The sequence below is a fragment of the Cinclus cinclus genome, chromosome 7, assembly GCF_963662255.1.
Source record: "Cinclus cinclus chromosome 7, bCinCin1.1, whole genome shotgun sequence".
Taxonomy (NCBI): Eukaryota; Metazoa; Chordata; class Aves; order Passeriformes; family Cinclidae; genus Cinclus; species Cinclus cinclus.
In genome coordinates this window covers 17898799-17914731 of record NC_085052.1, presented here as the reverse complement: position 1 = coordinate 17914731, position 15933 = coordinate 17898799, and the positions used below count along the sequence as shown (strand labels likewise).

Genomic DNA, 15933 nt, shown 5'->3' with positions numbered 1-15933 from the left:
CTACTTGGGGACTTTAGCACTTTGACTCCCAACAGTTAAACATCCTAATGTTGAAAAAAATTCTTCCATTTCCTTCTGCAGGAGGTAATTTCTCTTCTCAGCGTCTTCACGAGCGCGTTCAGAATTCCTCAGCTTTATCTCCAGCATTGTGTATTTCTTTCTTTCTTGGTCCAGTTCTTCTTCTAACCTCACCACTTGGTTCCTCAGGTCTGCACTTGTTTCTTCAATTCTTAAAACCAACACAGAGAGGGGAAAAAAAAGGCTTTTTAAAGTGGCTGGATAAATACAGCTGATAACTATAAAAACTCTAAGAGGGACAACTTAAATTTAACATATTCTAAGAGGAAGTTTTAAAGGAGGGATTTGTTGAGTCTGTCGAAACTGTTGAATTTAAGGACAGAGATTCCTTGAAAGCTAGAGTTTCCTTTATTTGCATCTTGAGAAAAATAGTCAAATCTTAGAAAACAAGGCTTATTTTCCAGCACCTGACTGCCTGGCTAAGATGATTTGCTAACTCCTCAGTTAGGCAAAGTTCAAGTATATAATTACAAAATAATCTTTAAACCTCTGTTCTCATCCTGATATTGTGTTTCCCTATATGGATATCCGGTACAAAGGAACATCCTTAGGGATCAGATAGGAATGAGGTCACAGTCCTTCCTCACCATCCATTTTATGGAATTCTCTGTAAAGTTTATCACTGATATTGGGGTGAGGTATGAGATTTTGTGAAACCCAAGCAAGCTTTCATTTGAGGAAGAATCAGAAAAACAGCTCTTAAATGTATCTGGGAACAAAGCTCTGAAGCAAAATTCAGGGCTTTTCACTCAGGAGGTCAAAGAACAAGGTTCATGATTTTGTGATTTCAAAGCAGCACAGCACTTGCTGTTCTCCCCCTTGTGTTTCCCAATCATAAGACCAAGTAGTGGTGTTAATACCGAGGAAGGAATATTTTCAGATAGGAATTACTGATTACTAGAATGCAAATTTAAAATTTAGGCTTTTACAATGAAAAATGCCCCTCCTTTATATAAATAAATACAACCTGTAAAAATAATTTCCAACACAAAACCACCCTCACTTCTTGATCAGTCAAATGCTCAACTTTGAAGCTGGGGTGTGGCATCCAAGTAGAACTGTGAATGGGTTTTTAGTCAGGGTAACTGATCATCAACCAATACTACTGCTACTGCTATCAACTAATAGTATCAACTGATACTACTACCTCCATAACAAAACAAAAATGAAAATAAAAGAGGGCTTTGGGCAATCCCAGAAGGGTCTGGATTCCACTTTATGACCAAGAGGCAGTACAATGCATCACCTTAAACTTTTCCTTTCTGTTCCTTTGCATACAGCTAAAGATGGCAGTTTGATTATTATCACGGTTTTCAAAATGGATCAAAGTCACAGGTGCCCTGACCTGCACCAAGGTCAGCAAAAAGCAGCAGATGAAGGCTGACCTTTTTCTCCAGCTGACAGCTGGAATGTGACACTTCTGAAGCTGGGATGCTTCCCCACACATACACATACCAGCTCTGAGCTGCCAGTTACTTTTTCTACCAAGTTTAGGGGTCATCTACAGCAGCCTGTACTGACGTAGACAAGGTCACAGTACTTACAGCATTTCTACATTCATAACAGTCCTCTCCAAATACTTACTTTCTTAAGAGTCCCAGGTGGTAAACATGAATTACTGAAGCTCAACAGAGAATGCCTGGTAATTGTATTAACCTTGAGGGAGAAATGCTCTGGAACAGAGTGGTTACAGGAAAGCCATAAAACTTGCCTCCCTCTGACTAAGAGAGAGAAAATGGGCAGTTGATGAGAAATAACAGCTTTTCCATCAGCAAGTGTTCCTTACCTCTGCCCCAGGCTAGGACTCACTCTGCTCACTCACTGCTTTTCCTTCTACTTACGTATGTGCCAAGAAAAAAGCTCATCTTCTTTCATTAAAATATGTCCTGCTAGATACACAGTTCTGCAAACTACACAAGCATATGTACAGTTTTCAGGAACTAAATTATTTCCAATAAAATAATGCTGGTGAGGCAGCCTATCTTTACTGCTAAGCAGCCTCCCTTTGCTAGTTAGCTCCTGTCTTTCCATAGTAACAGTCTGAAAATGAACGTACTTTTGCATCCATAAATTGCTGCAGATGTAGTAAAAACATTGCAAAATTTTGAGAGCTGAAAAACTTGGCTTGAAATTCATAGACTTGACAGCACAGTCCTTCAGGCTGTAACCCTGAACAGCTGGAGTCATCCTGTTTAATACAAAAAGGCAGGGATTGCATTTTGCCTGGTTTTATGGAACTCTTTAGTTCATTAGGCATCTTCTTCTCAGCTACGTTGCCCTGTGAGACCTGGCCAATTTAGAGTCCTCCCCTAGAGCCACAGTGCTCTCTGTCCTGCCCAGCTGCAGGAGAAAGGCAGGTCTTGGTGCTGAAGCAGCTCAACAGCTGGAATGAGGAACAGGTCTTCCTGGATGCTCCTGATGTCAGCAGCTGAAGGGCCCATTGGAACAGTTTTACTGATAAGAGGTGGAAAACCATCTCTTCCCCCAGGCAGCAGGCAAGAATGTGCAACTACGTATTTCTAGGTCCTGCAGCCTGGTATTTCTGTTTATTAACTTGTATCCCTGTAACAAGGCTTGCCAGGGCAGCTCTGCACAATTAAATGTAAGGCCCAGACCCTCACCTCCCTCCCATTCTGCATCAGTAGGGCATCTGAAAAAACAAACCATGTAAGCCATGAACTTCCACCCTGATTCACAGACCCTTCCCAACATCCCATGCTAGCAACTGCTGGTGTTTCATAAGCTGTTACACCTGGAACACAACTAGGTGGGGCTTTTCTCCCACTCAGGGATGTTGGGTGGGAACTGAAACTGCTGCGCAGCCCGATTCTCCTTCCAGCTCCACACACCAAGGCAGTACAGTACAAGAGGCAGAAACACAACAGAGGCTGGCAAGCCACCACTAGAGGAAATCATAAAATAAAGCAGGAAGATAGCAAAGAGGAGTTCCTACCTTAACTGGCCCATGGGAAGAGATCGCAGATCAGATACATTTTTGAAAAACTACCTTAGCAAGAAAGAAGTGCCAAAAATCGCAGCCTAAAGCTGTGCTATACAATCCCAACAATCTTAAGTGCTTCTGGTACCATGTCTGGGAGACTGGCAGCATTTCATACCTCAATTTCCAATCTAAGTTTTAATAATTGAAGGAGTATAACAGTAACACCTTAACACAAAACCACCCCAAATCCCAAGAATTCAACTCTTTGCAAGGACTGGGACTACAGCCCTTCTTCGGTGCAGAGTACTGGTGCTGCAGAGCTGCATGCATTATAATAATGGTGTGCAATTTTGCACATGGCTGTACATTAAAATATATCTAATTCCTTTAAGCTTCAATATTTCATATGCCTATTTCCCTGGATGCTTTTCTAAAACTCCTTCTTTTATCACATACACTTCATAAAACCTAGTATGCTCACACAAATGAATAACTCCCTTGTTATTAATACTTTCTACTTCTTACAGCCTCAGCCCTACACACAGTACTCCTGAAAACTGAAAGGAATTTTTCTGAGCTCAGACAGAAAGTATAGCAGCAGCAGGTGTGCAAGGAAACACCAGCTGGCAAAAGACAGTTCACGCTGCTCCCCCAAGCTAGGCTGCCCCATAAGCCAAAGACCACTCTCTACATCAGAAGCCAAAAGTGGGCTTTCCATAAGTTCAACACAAAAGGGCTGCTGAAACCATTACAGCTGAGATGCAGTCCAAATACCACCACCCCAAAAAAATCTGTGGAAAATAGTCAAGAGCAATTTCTTCAAGAATGCTGCTGTTGGGAAAAGAACAAGGAGCCTTCCATTTGGGACTGGTCTGGTACCAGTATAGGCACCTGCACAGCTCATCCTTGTTGAGGCCTGACCATCCTGGGTCCCAATTCCTCCCTACAAGATGTTTGCTTTGCTATTTCTCTGAGGATACTAAGACCAGATTTTGACGTTACCTGTGCAATTGTCATTTACAGTGAAAACACAGAATACGAAGCACTGAATTTCCCTAGAAATTCCCCTGTGTTTTCTTTTTGATGCTCTCTTAAATCAAATAAAGAAAAGTTGGATTCAAGAGAGTAGCAAGGAAAAAGTAGATCCAAATCTGCTGTAACCCAACCCCAAACTTCAGGGCTGAAAACCTGATGGTTTTGGTAGCCCACACCCATGTTCAGACAGGGTGAAATGTTGACAGAAGACTTCCTATGCCCCCTGTAGATGACATTACCTTTTGATACTAGTCTCATACTCAGTCCTCTGTTTGCTCAGTTCTGTCTTTAGCTCCACCACCAAGCTCTGTAAGGCCCTGGAGCACTGGACAGAGTCTCGGGAAGCTGCAGCTGGGTCACTCTGTTCGCTGCTGCTGCTGCAGGCTTCAAACCTGTCCATGCTGTTCTCCAGATCTGCTGTCTTGACCTCGCTCTGGGACAGCGAGCCCTGAGTTACCCACTCGGTTTTTAGGGAGCTTAAAGTAGAAGAGTCACTGGCCCGGCAGGCTGGGCAGCTGCTCACTGAGTCCATCACGGAGATCTCACAGGATGATGACCAGGTGGTGCTGGCCATGCTGTGTGTGCTAAGGGACAGGCTGGATGAAGGGACATTGTCATAAGTGGAGAGTCTCTGGGAGGAGCACGAGTCTTTCACTCGTTCCCCAGAAGCGGTCCGGCGATGGCCCCGGAGGGAGTACAGGCCATTCATCAACCAGTTCCCACTGGAGGAGAGGTTGGGGATATCTAAGGATGAGCTGCCCAGCTTTGGACTCACAGACCGTGCTCCCTGCTGGCGGAAGGAATATTTCCATGGAGGCAGCGTCTGCACTCTTTTACTGGGGCTCGTGGCAGGCTGAGTCAATTTGCCACTGTGCTCCGGAGGAGTGATTTTCACTGCAGGTCCTGGAGCGGCCTCGAGAGCCACAGCATTGCCAGAAGGCAAATCAGCAGGGCTGGCAGCGCTGTTCTGTGACCTGCTGTCCTCCCCATCCTCCTCGGAGATCCACTCCACAGTGCTGCGCTGGCGCACGGGTCTGATCTCCAGCTGGCTCCCTGGCACCTCCGCCTGAGGAACGGCAAAGATCCGCCCCTGCTCACTGATCAGTACTGTCATCAGGTGCTGAACCAGCGAGGTGCCTGTGGATGGAAAACAAAGGCAAGCAGGTGAGGAGACATGGGAGACCTCTGCACTCACCCCAGCCTGTTTGCATGACTAGGTTGCACCCAGTTTTTTGGTCTGAACAGGCCCAGAGCTACTGCTTAGTGAAAATCCAAAAATTTCAGCTCAGGCCTTCTGCTGCTCTCAGTGTGGAGAGAAACTTGCGGAAAATATGACATCTGCATTACACATGCACTTGCAGAGGGTGTACAGCAAGTGCAGAAAGTGCTCACAATTATTTAAATCCACAGAAATGTGCTGCCACTGTTTTCCAGGAGTGCAACAGACCATTATGAACTAATATAGAACACCACTTACCAAACCTAATACAAAGCACTTCCAACAAAAGAGGAAAACCGTTAGTGGGGTGAATAAGCAATTCTATTTTTAAGTATTGCTTCAAATAGAGAATAAGGCAAACATATTTGGGATTCAAGGTAAGAGCCTGATTTTACTGATGAATTTTTGACCTCACAGGAAGATGTACTGAGCTCACCTACCACTTTTATTTTAGGTCTGTGAATTCAGGAAGAGAACTAAATGTCTTGTAGATAAGGGCATTCCTAACAATTTAGCTGTCAAACATCGGGTATTTCTATTTGAAACACATGGTTTAAATTTGAAGGGAGACACAATTAGAGTGCTTTTTGTTAAGATCTCATTATGAGTTTATTTTGGAGATTCAATTACCCTGAAGCTAAAAAGAATTGAGTCTTTCCACTTCTGTGTTACTTTTATCTAACAAACCTAAACTAAAATAAAACATTGCCAATCCTGTTATGAGTAAAATGCTTAAGTCTAAAAATCCAGCCTACATATCCCAATTTTTCTGCAGTTCAGATCTGTGGCAATACAGAATTCCAGGTCAGATAACTGTAGTGTTTTTATATCATTATCAGGAGAGACCCAGCACCTTAATGTGCGCACCTGCGCACAGTGCAGGCACCTCTGCTATCGGATGAGCTGCAGAATGAAATGCCTGAGGTGATCTGAACCCGGACTCGTCCCCTGTGCCAGCTGAACAGAGGGCACGCTGCTGGCCATGACTGTGAGAGCTGTGCCAGCGCTAGCCCGCTGGCCACTAGGGGAAGTCCCAGCATCGCACACAGGCTGATTCCAGCTGTCCCCTCCTCCAGCACTGAATAACAAGCACAGCTCCCGCACTCCCTTCTCCTCCCCGATTTTCGTACCTTCTGCACCCCCAGGGGAAGGTATCAAATTTACCCTTAATAATATGGTCCTCATCTCTGTGGTAGGCTTCGAGTCCCTAAACTACTCTAATACACCAGGCCATGCTCTGAAGTTGTCCTGTTGCCTTGCAGTGAGTTGCCATCGTGGGGGGACACATCTGCACATCACCTGTGAAGAGCTCAAGGCACTGCTGCTGCTAAGGCATGACAATACTAGCCTTCTGTGAAGGATGTGCATCACACAAAATACCATGTCAGCTGTCCCTGCCAGATAGGGAGCAGAACCAGAGACAAGCTCAGGCATCCTGGGCAGAGCATCTCCATCTGTGCCTAATTAATTAACCAATCAATTCTTTTTGCAGGCTTGCCAAAATCCTGCAAAACTTTATGCAAAAACGTTGCTAAAACTTGCACCACAGTAATTGTGTTTCAATGCAATCTGGGAGAGAAGTTGTATCCCAGCCTTAATAGCATTCTGCTTGATTCATATGAAAGCACATCATTCTAAAGCTTCAGATTTTTTACAGGCAAAATTAACTGTTTTTCAACTCTTTTTATTATTACTATTATTATTATTCTGTGAAGTTTTTATCCATACAGTCTCCTTAGAAGACAACACTTCTAAGGCACTTCTAGTTATAGGCACTGTGGCACAGCCAGAACTACAGTCCTCTCCTCATGGCCTGGATGTTCTCTACAGGGAGTTGTGTAACCACTGAAATGCACCAACACTAAATGACTGCAGTTTGGTACTTAAGCACGGTCTTTCTGAAAAAAACAGCTGAGCTTTCACTTTAGCAGTAGGTTCAAAAAGAATTTCAAAGGGCACAGAGGCATCTCCACATGGTAGAGAGGAGAGACAGTCCTAGCCCAGTGGTGAGTGGGATAAGATGCCAGCTGGAATACCCTTGGAATACAGGCCCTGATGAAAGGAATTACTTGTTCTGGCTGTGCAGGCAACTGGTACAGCTACCAAGGAACATATGGCTTTTGCTTACAGCTCCAAAACACAGCTGCTGTGCCATCCCACCAGAACAGCACCCACCTTCCATCATGGTCACTGGATCCTCCATTTTGGGCCGCAGTATGTTTGGTCCAAATACTGTAGCCAGGTTCTGGACACTCATCTTGTTAATGCTGGAGTGAGCCTGAACTTCATCAAGGAACCTTAAAAAGCCCCCCCAGAAAAATCAAAGGATGAGGGAATTCATATGTAGGTCACTTCTCAGACTATAAATTTTCAGTTTTTTCCTGTTTACATACAACCCTGAGACCTGAAATGATTTGAGGAACTACTGTAGCTCAGATATTCAGTATAACCCCAGGTCCCTCCTAGTGTATGAACCAGAGAAGACAGGATGTTGTCTGCCAAAAGTACCCACCTAGCAGGGACCCAACCATCTACCGAGTCTGAAAAGACAGATTTTTCATTTTTATAGGAACTCTCAAATTACATGGATTGACTTTGGTGAATTTTCACTTACAGATATAACAGAAGTAATAAGTCATCCTTGTCTGACAACTAGCAGCCTGTGGAAAGAGCTTTGTGGCTTGGCTTGAATCTAACAAAATACAGATCACAGAATCATAGAATGGTTGGAGTTGGAAGTAACCTTTAAAAATCAACTTCCAATCCCCAGATAAAGAGGCAGCCCAAAACCTGGGAAAATCAGCAGAGGCGAAAGGAGACAAGGCTGCAGGGTCCCTGGTGATCCAAGAGGAAGCCATTACTAACCCCACTTCCAAACCAGAGCAAATGCCAGACTGGCTATTCTGACTGCATCTGCTACTCAGCTTGTGTCAAACCTTCCAAGTGTGCAGCATCTGGAATAAGTGCCTGTCTTTAGTGATGTGTACGTGCTTCTGAAATAAACCATATCATGTATTAGTATCATTCATGCCTGCTGCCAAGGCTGTAGGTGGCAGCAATTTGCTTGGCTGATGCTCTTGGATAAACCAAGAGCTTCCTTCAGGCAAGCTGCATTCACCCCCACGTTTTTTAGAGGAGTTGTAACTTACACTTAAGTGGTTTTTGAATATTCATACTTTCAGAGCATATTATTTGCATATAAGACAGCCTCACAAAACTTAGAGACTTTTCCAAGTGTTAATTAATTTTACTTACTTGCATATGTATTTGAGGAGGTTGTAGTTGGCTTGGGGCAAATTCTTCACCTGTTTAACCAGTTCCTGGGTACCCTGAGGGACAGGAAAAACAAGAAACAGAGCTATTAATGTAAATGCTACAAAGCAGACGTGACTTTCCTTCAGGACTAAGTCCTCTTTCCACAGCCAAATGTTGAACAACAGATGATAACACAGAGGCTTTGCTTTAGGAGAGGTGTCATCCTGTGTGTTGTGCCTTACCAAAAACCCAGTGTCCAGAACTCAATTCAGTTTTCAGTGGAAATCCTCCTCTAAACTTTAATGGCTGATATAGAACCCTTCAGGTAGTGAGGCCTGCCCACTGGCACTGGTATAAGTGTAGCAGCAGATGTGCCTTTGCCTATTTGAAACTTGGAGGCACTGAGTGTGATGCCTTACATTTTGGCTTTCATATTTACCATATTCCGTACTGCATTAATATATAACTCTGAACTTCATATAAATTTGTTAGCAAGTTCTGTTCACAGTTTAGTCAGACAAAACAATCCTTTTCCAGCCTGAGAACCAAGGATACCATTGCAGCCTCAGGCCCAAAAAGTATAAACATCTAATTGAGGAGATCAGTCTGGGAGGATGGGACTTCATAACCTGAAGCTGTAATTGGACAATTAACCCCAATATGTAAATGGACCAAAGCTTACAAAAGTGTGAGAACTCATGACACACTGTCCATCTTGAGTCCATCCTGGGTCCATCCTTGGCAGAGCCCCAGCCAGGCTCTTGCACTGCCCAAGGTGTATCCTTTGAAGGCCTTTTAATAAATACCTACTTTATTCCTTTAACTCTGTCTAGCCTCTGTTCTAGGTGGCCTCTCAAGGCACCAAGTGCAATATAAATACATTGCAGTAGTGCTCAGTTTAGCAGAGGAAAGCTTTTTCTTAAAAAAGCTGGATGACTCCAAGTCAACTGCCTACTTTTTAATGACATACTTCCATTTGCAGTCATTCTGACCTGGGACATATTTCTTCACAAAATTTCTGTCTTTACAGTAAAATGTAGGATGACACATCAGCTGAAGGACTGACTTAAACCCCTGAAGCTACTTAAATCATCTAATGAAAACCTCTGACTCAGGAGGCTATTGTCCTGCCACAATCCTAAATATCATTTGCTTGTTCCTGTCAATGCTGCTGTTGCCCTGGAGATTTGCTTATTTTTGGAGACAACTGAACCTTTTGTGGAAAAACAGATACCAAAGCACCTTTAAGGAAGCGTGATAGCTACTGACTAACAATGGAGAAATTCCAGAAGCAAATGGTTCCAAAAAAGTGCAGCTGAACATTAATTTCAAACTCTCCTTGAATTTTAAGAACTGTTAGGAAGGGAATTCTGTTGGCCAAACTCCTGCACCGTCGCCCTGATTTCTCCAGTCCAGACAAGCCAGAAAGATCTGTAGAGCAGTGCCTATTCCTGCCTTCCTCCTTATTAGTTAAATATACAGGTACTTTTTTATTCTGTACATCCCAGCACAAAAAAGTTCTCTAATGAAAAAAACAAAACATCAAATTCTTAAAAGCGGTAACCACTTCATAATTCCTTACCTTAAACACTATGCTGGTTTAATGGTGACATCTATTAAAGAGCCAGTCTCTTCTGGAAATCTCAATCCTCTTTTTTAAACTTCTAAAAATTTTTCCATCAAGGACAGCTGCTACTGATGTGAAGGCTAAGGTCAGTTGTTCAGGTCAACCAACTTTCAAGTGACAAGTTTGAACCAGAACTAGGTGAGCTAACAGACCTGATTCCCTCTTGAATTTTGCTCTGTAACCCAATTTGTTTCAAATAGGGAAATTGGGATGATATTTGGCACTGTATTTCAAGCACTCTGAATTAAAATGCCATTGGTTCCACTTAGTGTAAGAGAAAACTTTGGAACAGGAACTTAAGACAGCTGTGAATAGCAGTAGGCATGACCTAAAGCAAAAGATGCTACCTGAAAGAAAAATGTTCTAAAAATGTATAATCCATGCTTTGTCACAAGGAATCTCAGGCATGGTATTACACAGAGAGTGTATTTATATTCATTGAAGTACAAACACCTGACAGGTGAAAAAAAGCACTCTCTCCTACTGCAGCATTTATCAGCTCTGCCAGATTTGTCCTTACCAAGGCCTGTCCTTACCTGGCCAACAGAAGGCAGAGGCTTAGCCTAGGAACACCACAGCAACAGCACAGAGGAAAACACCAGCTTGAAACCTCTGTAGTAACAAACAGCACTGATCATTCCCAATGGCTGCAGCCCAGCAAGCAATAGAAGCACTGTACTGTTATTTATCATGGGATTTTGCAGAAATAACTCTTACCTCCTTGAAAATGCTATTTTCCTATGATTGATGCTAAACCCAAGGATTCTGCAATGTATGTAACAGATGAGCACCAATTCAGAGCTTCTAGTTTGGCTGGAAAACTAGCAACACTTTAGATATTCATAAAAAATGCAGATGCCTCTTTAAAAAGCATTTGAAGCCTTATGTCCAATCCACTGAACTGCTGTGTGTATCTCTAGCGTACAGGTAGCAGTAAAGGCTAAAATACCATCATGTCAAGGCAGCTCAGACTCAAATGAGTTTTTAGGTTTTTGAAGATCTCTCTTGCTCCACATTTTCAAACCCTCCTCCCAGTCAGTTGGGATCAGAATCAAATCTTTTTTAATGCTGTAGTCCTGCTGAAATACCTGGAGACCTCAGCACCACCCAAGATGTCTGTTACGACCCTGTTTGCATTCAAACACCAAAGGTCAGCTGGGGGCAGAATGAAGACGAAAAGCAGTTTGAATAAAAACTTAGGGCAGTACTAGGCCAGGTTAATAATCACCACAATAATTCTTAATTATTAATTATATAACAGTCACACATTCACCATAGTCACAGTGTAGCAACATGAGGTGCCAACATTTTTATCCAAAAGGCTACTTTACTGTAAGCAATTCTGTTTTTTTAGGTGTGAGGTGAGGGTGGCCATACGAAACAAAAAAATTATATTAAGAGTCCAAAAGTCTCACTCAAAACTTTCAAATGAAAAATTAAAAGAAAACAGTACTTCAAATTAAATCAGTACATTTTGTTTCAAAATACTCTTACAAAATAAAATGTTTGATTTTTATATTCCCTGCTTACCATTATGTGTTAAAAATCATGGTTTCAATGAAACCACTTTTCTGAGCAGGGGGATTTTCCATGTGGGAGGCGAGTCAGGCCCCACAGGCTAGGTATGACTTTGTGCTGCATTCTGCTCCACGTGCTACTGTGCACGTACATCCTCCCCACCCCTGCTGTGTGCACTCCACCTTGCTTTCTGAAAAGGTAAACAGCCCACGCTGAGATTCCAGGTTTCCCTGACAAAACCAAAATTGCTTATGTTTATAACAGCACCTTAACAAAACAACTCTGTGCTACGAGCAGTGCTGTATTTTCTGTGTTCATTTTGGCTACCTAGTGCTCCCCCTTGCCGTTCTAATCAAAAGAGAATTCTGCTCTACAAGTCATTTGAGTCTGACCTTGCTCACACAGATGCAGTTTCCCAAACTACTGCAGCCTGTGCAGACAAAATCGGGCAAACAACATAGTTAATAAGCTGAGCAGTGATGTACAATTTTGTTTGCCCAATTTGGCAGTATCTCTACTCTTGTGCAATAGTGCTTAATGGATCCAAAACTTCCCAGTCTGCACATCTTATGACCAAAATGAAACCAGCTCCACTGCCTTAGATTGCTGCTGTTTCTTGTGAAATAACTTCTGTGGGGTCTGTAACACAGCACCCTGCAGACATGCCTGAGTTCACTAAGGATAAGGCAGAAAATGAGCAAGTTTTGGAGGGAGCAGACGCACACCTCTACCTACTAAAATAAAACACTAGTGCACGGGCACCCTGATGTGGCTGTGTCCAGAATGCAAGTACATAACCACGTGTGATAACATACTGTGTCACGCACACAAATTTGCTTTCTCACAGTTTACTAGAAGTTACATTATTTGAGTGTTATTTGCCTTTTAGCCATAAAAAAAGTTATATTGCCACATATGCTGCATCTGATGTGTGCAAACAAGCATTTTCCTGTGGGCATCATAGAGGGCAATCTCCACAGAGCCTTCTGCCACTTGAACTGAAAGTGAACCCCAGACTCACAGTGAGGAAGAGTTTTTACAAATCCTGCCAGACACAAAAAGACCACACACAGAAAAGGGACAGAACTGTGGACCACAACTTACAAGCCCTCAGACCTTTGCTTCTTTAGCAAATACACAAGTAACAGCCCCTTCAGCTTCTTTAAATTTCTGTTCTAGAAGGTGGCACCCACATCAGATCAAATCAGATCAGATCTAATGTGCTTTTGCAATCTTCTAAGGGCTACAGGAGTGCCACAATATAGATGAAACAGATCAAACAAATTGTAAATTATCCTGTTCCATGACTGTCACAGATTTGGCAGTTTTTGTCAGCCCTTTCCCTTGCCTGGAAACCATAGAGAAGAACATTATAAGAAGGTTCTGGCAAAGTATTCATAGCATTATTCATCCCCCCCCCCCCTCCCACCACCATTCTAGGATAATATCATAGCCTGCCTTCACATAGCACCTTTCTGCTAAGAAAAACAAGGATCATTGCACTGATCAATGTCTCATCCACCAAAATCTTTGGGAAGAATATACTGTTCTGATACATAAAATGGAAAACACAGACAAAGGGAGTGACTCCATACAGCTTATTAATGAGTAAATAGCAAAGCTGGGAAAGGAACCCAAATTTCCTCCTACCTTGCATCTCTTGCCAATTATGTTACCCAAGAGCTTTGCTCAGAAGAAAGAAGCACAAGGCTACAAGACTGACTATTTTTTTTTAAAGCAGCATCCTGTGATAACAGCACCCAATTTGCAGTTTCAGGAAAATTCAGAAAAAAAGGCTCCCAGGGACTTAATTGATTTAAATCAAGTTTGAAGAGATGAGGAAAAAGCCTGTGCTACATTGGTTCTTGGGATCGTTCTCTGAGGAGGCAGATTAGAAGGATCACTGACCTCTCCCTCATCTTTTGAGAGTAGCTGTCCACAAGAAAGAAAGTCTTCGTATTTGGCAAAGGGGATGACAGGCTCTGGCAGCTCTCGAAGGTAAAGCTTCAGGAGGGACGCCACAGTGTGAACATCTGTGTTGCTGCAACAGAGAAGAGGGAAGGAAATTTAGAAACCCACACTACCTCAAAGCTTAATGCCTTTTGTTGGGGGTGCATCAAGGTCCCTCTTAGGGCCAGGGACAAAGTAGGCACATGGAAAGAAGCTCTTCTGCCAGTCATGGGTACTAGGCAGGAAGGTCTGCCAGGGAACAAGGGAAATTTCCATTCTGTCAAGACAGAAATGCACCTCAGGTAACACAGGCAGTGGAAGGGACATGCCCATGATATTGCTTAAGGTAGGGTGACACTGTGGTTCCTCTGCCAGTGTGGACCAGGGATGTGAGGAACAGTGCAGGCAAGTGCACAGTGATCACACAGCATTGACAGCAGAGCTCTGCATACCTCTGAGCCTCTCACTGATCCTTCCTGATACTCTCCCCAGCCAGGACACACATACAGCTGATGGGCCAGGCTCCCACGTACCCTGGTCAATCATTCAGAAAAAGTGGACAAAGCTGTATTTTCTCCAGGTCCTTTATTGCCCTTTGGTATGGCTGCCTGGCTTGTGGTATCTGGAATTTCCTAGCCCACCTGTTATGATAGGATATGAGCTTTTATTTTCTCTCTCAATCCAGGAATGTCTTTTTCCTCTTCTTTCTCCTTTGCTTTAAAGTTGGGGTTGATGTGTCAGGTCCCATGAGGAAGATAAACCCTTTCCAGCTACCCAGCTTCTAGTGCATGGTGATACCTCTCCCCCATTCCAATTTTCCTGTCATACAACGTTGTTAATCATTGCAGATGACCTCCTCAAAAGTTTTGACTGTTGTTGGAAGTCTAAACAGATTCTTTCACCAGCTCCTCCCTACCCACCATTGCCCTCACAATCTTTAAAGAATTCCGAGAAAACATATCTGAGAACATTGGGCAAGAGAGCTTCAAAATCCTCTCTTCTCTCCAAAAGCTGAATCTCTTCTACTTAGTATGTTTCTTTTTTGGAACACACAGCTAAAACAAAAGTGGAAAAACTACAACAGGAAACCATCAGCAGATACCACTTAGTCCTAATCCTGCTAATGCCATTCCTATTAAACAGCTCTATCATATTTGAGAATATCACAGTTTCAACACAGTGGTTTTCTTCAGTTGATTATAGTGTTTTACGAATGAGATAAGTACTCTTATTGTTTTTTTTTCCCTTTAGTGTGGAGTTTCAGGTATGGATGGTGAATGTGACTATCACTGAGAAGCAGAGCCCAGAACAGAGCTTCAGGACCACTGGCTGCACTAACTGCTTCACCCACGATACCATATGAAATAGAGCCAGACTTTCAGTGGCACGAAAGTGCAGCAGGAGCAGACTGCTGGAGGTGCTTCCAAAACAGCAACAGCTGGCCTTTCATAAGAACACTGAAAAAGAAAGCCTTTCAAAAATAAGTGTTTTAACTGTCAGTCATCACAAAGCCTTGATCCACCATGGGGCAGGCAGGCTATAAGCACCTAGTATATCACTGTAGTTACAGAAGACTTCTAAAAGCACTGACTGCAGCTGGGAAATAAGAATGGATATTCCTTTCATTTCACCTGATTTGGAAAGAAACATAAGGATTTCACATTTCTGCAGCCAAGGTATCCCAGGCCATACAGAGGTAAGTTATAGTTACACATAGAGAAAACTATGGTTGCCAGGAGGAGAAGCAATTCACTTAGCCAGAGTGGAACTGCCTCTCCCTACTGCTGTCTGTGACTACAAATACACAGGACAGAGTGTATGTGTACATGGGGACATGGTGCAAAGAGCAAAAGGCAATAACGGAGACACTTAGCACTGATCTATTTAGCCAAATGTAGGTGCTTTCTGCACCTGAGGTGGTAAGGCACTGGAAGAGGCTGCCCACAGAGAAACTGTGGGTGCCCCATCCCTGGAAGTGTCCAAAGCCAGGCTGAAAGGGCTCTGAGCAACCTGGTCTAGTGGAAGGTATCCCTGCCCATGGCAGAAGGCTGGAAGGAGATGAACTTTAGGATCCCTTCCAATCCAAACCACTGTGTAATTGTATTTAGCTTTAAAAATGCTGGGTGGAGGCTTGATTTATCTACATAAAAATTAAGTTAAATAAAGCAAAAGTAAAACATGAAATTGAAACGTTCACTCCTAATTAATTCCTTCCATAGATACTCCTGTTCCAGAATGTAAGCCCTGAATTAAGAAAATTCTAATTCTGGACTAGAACACCCAGACATTAAATTAAAAATACAAAATAAA

The 15933-nt window shown here is 43.0% G+C and overlaps 1 protein-coding gene across 1 annotated transcript in view; it reads right to left on the bottom strand.

Moving 5' to 3' along the window:
* The window catches only part of ARHGAP22 (Rho GTPase activating protein 22), a 113054-nt gene continuing 97121 nt past the window's right edge, over positions 1-15933 (bottom strand). The window contains exons 5-9 of the mRNA XM_062496382.1: positions 13582-13714; positions 8529-8602; positions 7449-7570; positions 4294-5191; positions 1-229 (exon numbers count right to left, since the gene is read on the bottom strand). Coding sequence (XP_062352366.1) covers positions 1-229; positions 4294-5191; positions 7449-7570; positions 8529-8602; positions 13582-13714 — 1456 coding nt within the window. The remainder of the gene's footprint in view (positions 230-4293; positions 5192-7448; positions 7571-8528; positions 8603-13581; positions 13715-15933) is intronic.